The 7025-nt window shown below is 32.8% G+C and overlaps 1 protein-coding gene across 7 annotated transcripts in view; it reads right to left on the bottom strand.

The window, feature by feature from the left end:
• LOC117124131 (nesprin-1-like) overlaps positions 1 to 7025 on the bottom strand; it is a 104887-nt gene that overhangs the window by 54703 nt on the left and 43159 nt on the right. For all 7 annotated transcript variants that reach the window (XR_004447936.1, XM_033270265.1, XM_033270268.1 and 4 more), the window contains exons 35-37: positions 6558 to 6773; positions 2623 to 2760; positions 617 to 775 (exon numbers count right to left, since the gene is read on the bottom strand). Coding sequence is in view for 6 of the 7 variants with exons in the window: in XM_033270265.1 (XP_033126156.1) it covers positions 617 to 775; positions 2623 to 2760; positions 6558 to 6773 (513 nt within the window). In the remaining variant the exon portion in view is untranslated. The remainder of the gene's footprint in view (positions 1 to 616; positions 776 to 2622; positions 2761 to 6557; positions 6774 to 7025) is intronic.

Genomic DNA, 7025 nt, shown 5'->3' with positions numbered 1-7025 from the left:
ACACAAAAAAGTTCATATTATAACCTAAGGTGTTTGCCTAAAAAAGAAGTGCCAAAAAACAAGAAGTCAATCACTGACAAAAAATTAAATATAATCGCTATTGTAGAAAATCACCACATGATTTTATCGACTAATCAATCACTTTGAACTGCAGTGTCTATTTTTATTCCATATTTAACGAATCAAGCAAAGCTGGCCCTTGTCGACTCTTGATGCTCTGTCACCAAGTCTATGAGGCGTGAGAATACAATTCTTTTTGACTGTGACAAAAATTGATGCTGGGTTTGCTTGAATCGAGCTTAAGATCGGATGGATGGTGCTGGAACTACCTTGCTAAGCCACATACTGAGCTCTGTATATAAAACATTTTAATCCCTCATTTTTTTGTGTGGTACTGTATGTACACTAGTCTAAACCCTAGGTTTAGACTAGTTCACGCCGCCACGCCCACCTCTGCCCGACCATGGTTGGTGTAAATAAGTGGTCAACAATCGAGCTCTTCTTTCTCCCACTGCTAGATTGCCACTGAACTCATGGGTGCACTCCCTTCCCCCTTTCCTCTCTTTAACTCAAATTTTTCTATTCATGCAATTAATTTTAATGAAAAACTACTCACAGTGTTCTCTTCTAATTGAGTTTGTGCGTCCTTGCCCTTATCTGACGCGAACAGTTTCACTTGAACGTTGTCCAACCAACTGGACACTGTCTCCAGCGCTTCTTGGTAATGTCCCTGGAACTCAAATGCCTGCTCTAGCTGAGTCTGCTTGTCATCCACCTATGAATAAAATAAAATATTTATTTATTCATATAAAACATATTCACAGTAGGAAACATAGAAAATTAAGAGAAATGGACATACTTGAATTTAATATTCCAGATAATATAACAAGTATTAAGATGATCAATTATAGAAACTGTTTTTAATTAATTAAAACTAAGTAGTTAATTCATTACTAATCGCAAAGATTATTTTCTTTCTGGTAGTTACTATGGTGCAGTGCAATTTACAGACAAGCTAATTAAAAACCAACAAGGTTTGGCTCACACAGTGAACTTCTTCAGGCAACTGTCCAGACAAGACAAAAAACAACAACCTCTAGTGCATAAAAAAACAATAGTGCATTATTAGCACAGCAAACATCGTACCAATGAAACAAAAGGCCTTTGGAATAACAATGGAATGCAAACATACATACATAAATACATAGAAAAAGACAATACAGGGTGGGAATTTTGTACAATAGAAATACAAGTGCAATTATACTCTATATGAAGGCAGTGTTTAGCTTAAGAAAATAATTTTCTTTGTGGGTACCCAGGTATAGAAACTAGCTAGCTATGTTTGATAATGTTTTCTACCACACTTAATTTATGTATTGTCTCAGCATCCTTTAGCACTCACTTAATTTCTATCACTTCAATCTTCATTTATTAATGCATAAGTCAAGTCCCTTTAGTCTTCCATCAACATATAATTAATTACTTAATAGTTAATATCTACTTTGACCTCATTCTCATCACTGAACTATATACTTAATTTAAATAGATTAAATAGAATAAATACAAATAAATAATAATAATAAAATAAAAATAAAAATAAAAATAAAAATAAAAATAATAAAATAAAAATAAAAATAAAAATAAAAATAAAAATAAAAATAATAAAATAAAAATAAATAAAATAAATAAGCTGGCTTAATTGTTGTAAGATCATCTTGAACAGGAAATATCCTTAGCAGGAAAACAGTAATAATAAATTATATGACAGTAACTTGGCATAATTTTGCTCAAGTACAAGTACATCTCCCACAGGAAAATCAACCTAATTTCATGTTCAATATTGTGTGAGCTTTACCAGAGTTCAATCTATATTACTAGCAAATTATTTACTTGAAAAGCGTTAACTATACCAGTCTTTGACACCCGAGAACAATCATCTATTATTTATGCTATATCACAAACAGGTAAGATTATCTACAGGCTCAGACAATCTGGCAACAACGGACATCAATTACACTTGATATAACTTTGATTTTTATTCCTTTTCAGATTAAAATACTAGTACTCACAATTATCAAAATATACAAGAGTTCTGTTTATTGCTGTATTAAGTTAAATTCCAAAAAGCTAGCTGGATTCAAATTAGTATTTAACTTAGAAAAACTCTTAAATTGTTAATTAAAAACTAATTAATCACTAACTAGAGAATTCAAGGGCAGAATTTATATTCATATAAAAAACATCAATTGTATTCCCTAAAGATTGAACCTTCACCTTTTCAAATGAAAGCATGGTGCAATTCCATTCAACTACGTAACAAACTGGAAGATTTTTATCATTAGAATATTCTTTAGGAATAGAGTTTTTGCCCAAGATGATGTATTATTGAACAGTATACTCAGTACATTCCCAAATACAAATACAAATTATACTGGTCGGAATCGAACCCACAGCCTCCAGCTGGTATCATAACCACTACTGTAGGAAGACCACTGAGCTTGCGGTTAGTATCTAGCATTGAATTCGATCCCCAAGTGACATTGGGTAAAGCAAATTTACAATATTATTCACATAAATTGAACCTTATTCTCAGGGCTGACACCATAACAATTGACCACTCACCTGCATCTGCAGCTTTTCCCAGCACTGATTCAGATGCCCAAGAGATGCCTTCAGTTCCTCTGTTGAAGTTGCATCATCCTCATCATTGTATGTCAGGGATCTCCTTGGCTGACGATAACTTGATGTTGGCATGAATTCCTACAAAGGCGTGAAAAAAAAATTTTTTTTTTTTAGATTTTAATATTGTGGTGCAATTTCATATATTAGCAGATAGTCGACCAAATTCACCTTAGTCCCACCATGTTTTAAGCAAATTTTAAGAATAGGCGCTTCTAAACACTGGAGATGTCACTCTCAGGTTGTGAAAATGCTTTTTTAAAGCTGTCTTCCCTAATAAAATAAGTGGCTTCTTCTTCGATAGGGTCCAGGGATGTAGTAACTCAGAGAAGATTGATATTGGTTGAGTTTGGTAAATGACATTTGTTATATCATTATTAGAAATAGGCAACTGATCAGATAGTGCTATTAATAACATTTCAACAGCCTGACATCAAATGAGAAAAAGAATGAATCTCGTAGGCAAAACACCTGCCCCTCATATTGTTACTTTCACATCATCATTGAAGATATTTTCCCTGAATATACTGGACTATCACCCTAGATAAAAAAAAAGCTATGATAGATGAGGCAGCAACATTACTACTGATATAACCTACGCAAATATTTAATCAATGTTGATTAATTAGAGAAAGGCTTTCAAAATAATTGCCTATGGTGCACTTTCAAAACAGTAATTAGAAAAGCTATTACATAGAATATTAAAAATAATTATATTAAGGAATCAATTTTGGTAAAATAAAATAATGCAAATTTTTATGGCAACTAACCAAGATAAACGTTATAGATTTTTATATTTATTGAGCAATTTTGTCAATAAACAATATACGATATTAAAAGTACATATGGAGGTAAGCCGCATAATTTACAACTTTTTGCTATATAGGTACTTTTAATTTGTTTTCAATAATCATTTCAGAATTGATTCCCAGAATTTTATTATCCATTATATCAACACATTATTCATAACACTTTACAAAAATAATGCAGACTTTACAGAAAAATATTTGATAATACATTACATCACCATGGATACAGGGATGCAAAACAAATAACAGGACAATATGGCTAATTAAATTGATTCCTATCAATATTGAAATTAAGACGCAGCATCTGTCCAGGTTTGTGCTGACGTCACGGAAGGGACTAGCTGAAACATCAATATTCTCCTACATAACCAATTGAATAAAGTACATTTTATTTTGTACTGAAGTATTTGTGGGTGTAATAAGGGTAAGTGCTGATGCAACATGAAAAAAAAAAAGGCAGATTAAATTTGTGGGAGGGATAGCCAGTCTGGGCTCACAAATTCTTGAAAATGGTTAAAAAAGAAAATTACATTCAAATCTACCCATGAGAGTGTCATTTCCAGCCATGCAGAGGAGCCCTGTAGCCATAAAATTTCAAACCTGGAACCCAACGATGGTTTAGGTGGTCTGAACCCTCTGTCTATAAAAGTGATTGATCAGTGGGGCCCCTCTTTTTAAAATTCCTAGATTCACCAGTATATTAGATTATCACACTAACCCTCTTGGTATTAGCTATGTAGTGGGTGGTTATTTTTAAGAATTTTACTTGAGCCAAAGTAGCATATCAGAGCTATTATTACATTAGTTTTTTTATGGGCCTAAACCATTATTCAAGTTGAGCTCATCCTTAGGGCATGGATAATAACTGTTTTTTTGTTTCATGTCAACAGGTGTATAGTAGAACAGGGATTCTAAATATACACCCGGGAGACATATAGACCTCTAAATACATACAAACACATGTTAATGTAAGTAAAAAACATTGAAATAAACTAACTGGGATTTAATCTCAAAACATTGCAACTGTAACTGGGAAAATTAAATCAACCAGAATTTAATTTTCAATGTTACTTTCTAATATATATTATAACACATTTAGTTACCTTCAAAATTGCAGGTCTACAATCTCATGCAATATGGAATACAGGTCTATGTGGAACTCACTTATTACCAACTAAGTACAGCTTCTTTCTTCATGATTTTATCTTGCCACAATGCATCATCCACCATTCCCTACCCTACTACATCTTTGAATGTCTAAATTTTGTAGTTTATATATTGTTGTTGTGTAAAAATAGATTGCCATAATAAAGGGACACAAACGAGATTCATAGTGTTTGTTTTAAGACCTATCCTTTAAACAGGAGAACAACAATTAGAACCAAATGCTAATTACTCCTGGTTGATTAACCCTATTTCCATAGATTATTGATGTGCGGCGAACTTGGCTAACATAACAAAGAACTGAGGCTCTGTTTGAAGCTAGCGAACCTTGTCTATTAAGGCCAGCTAAGCTGGGATAGTTCGCGTGGGAAATGCCCCTGTACTGGAGACCAGCTGAGTATGTGTAAGCCGAGTGACTAGTTTCATCATCCTTATATGTTACCTAATGGCAAACAAACATAGCTCCTTCTGATATCACAAGCATAGTACATCTTATCAAATCATGGAGAAATAAATGTTTTCAATGTTGTTGTTGTTGACAGGATTGCCAATAGCAAAAAAGAAAGTGATTAATTTTGCTATTGGCAATCCGGTCCTAATCCTGAAAACATTCTTAATTGCTTTGCTTTGTATATTGTTTTTTGAATACAGTATTTTATATCAAGTGACGAAATGAAATGAGCCAGATAGAAACATAACAAGGAGAGACTAAGATTAAATGACAGATAAATAGGAAGATTTTTGTTTTGTTTATCAAACGGACTATATATATATTACACGGACTATATATATATTACACAGTCAGACCATCAGAGCATCTTTAACAAGTGGTCGCAGGCTAATAAAACATTCACTGTGTATCAACATCAGTCAATGTTTCATCTATAAAGCAAAATTTTATATTGTAAGTTTGTTTTTTGTGAGGGCCCTACTTGGCAGTGATTTAATTCACTTTTGGTGTGTATCTGTCATGTTTCTTTGTGCTTGTAATGTGCTGTTTCTGTTCCTGTAAATGTTAATGTTTTTGGGACAAATAAATGAAATGAAATAAAAGTGATTCAGTGTGTTTTTTTATCTTCTTAAAAAGTAGCATCAGATGACTCCTAGGATTAGGATCTGCTAGAAAAATGTCAAGACGATGGGGATAAACGCTAGAGTAAGGATAAGTGATCAGGGATTAATGATTAAAAAGATGGAGTACAGAAAGCCCTAGGGGTAAGGGTAACAGCTTCAGAAAGGCATAGGAGTCAAGATTAACAGCTTCAGAAAGGCATAGGGGTCAAGATTATCAGCTTCAGAAAGGCATAGGGATCAAGATTAACAGCTACACAAAGGCCTAGGGGTTCAGAATTGACAGCTACAGAAAGGCTTATGGGTCAGTTTTAATGGCCACAAAAATGCCTACATTGAGAAAAGTTTTAGGGATGGGGATTAACTAAAGAAAGGCACATCAAAAATAAGAGTTGAATCGATACAACAAATGATGTACGAAACATATTATGGAAATAACATTTAGATCAATAACTTTCATATACCATAAAAATTATATAATTTAGAGTACTTTGATGGCATGTAGTTTAACACTGCTATATAGTGTAATACAGATGATAAACAGTACACTTAATAACAGAAAGTTGGTATACTCTTGTATATTTAGCTTAAACCATGTATCCCATCTGTATGTTTTAAACAAGTATTTTACTTCACAAAGTTGACATAGACATTCATTGACGATTACTCTTATTAGGATTCAGAGAATTTGTTTTACCTTCTTGTAAAAATATAAGACCAAAGAAATGATGGTTTTTTTTTAAATACTTTACCTTAAATAATGTTATATTTATATTAAATTTATTACATTTTATTTGTATTTCTTGCCAATGAATAAATAAAATGTCACAGTACCTGTGGTCTACCGTATTCCAGTGAAGTTTGTAATTGCCGTTTTTTATCGCCAAGGTGTGCTGATATTTCTTCCCATCGGGCTTTCAGTTCATTAACATCCTGGTCACTATCCCCATCGTTACTGGTTGTACTGGCCGTTCTACGACTCCTTCGCTGGCCTTTTCTGGCGATAGATTTTACGAGGGTTTGATGTGCAGACAACTCTTCCTCAAGTTTCTGCAAAAAAGCGAAAAAGGTTACTTTCAATATAAATGTGTATGAAATTGTTATAGCAAATACAGTTACATCGAAATCTGTATGCATTGGTGAACTGACCTAATAAGGATACTACTCAGTAACTAAGAATAAAGGTGGAAATAGAAAAATATAAACAAAACCAAAACTGAACTATTTATCCAAAAACAATATACTGGTAATTAAAAAAAAAATGATTGTGTAAATATATAGAGTACTGTAGGTGTATATTTA

The sequence above is a fragment of the Anneissia japonica genome, unplaced genomic scaffold, assembly GCF_011630105.1.
Source record: "Anneissia japonica isolate Jap-2015-1 unplaced genomic scaffold, ASM1163010v1 scaffold3949_len364153_cov177, whole genome shotgun sequence".
Taxonomy (NCBI): domain Eukaryota; kingdom Metazoa; phylum Echinodermata; class Crinoidea; order Comatulida; family Comatulidae; genus Anneissia; species Anneissia japonica.
The sequence above is the reverse complement of the archived record's forward strand: the minus strand, read 5'-3'. Positions and strand labels throughout refer to the sequence as shown.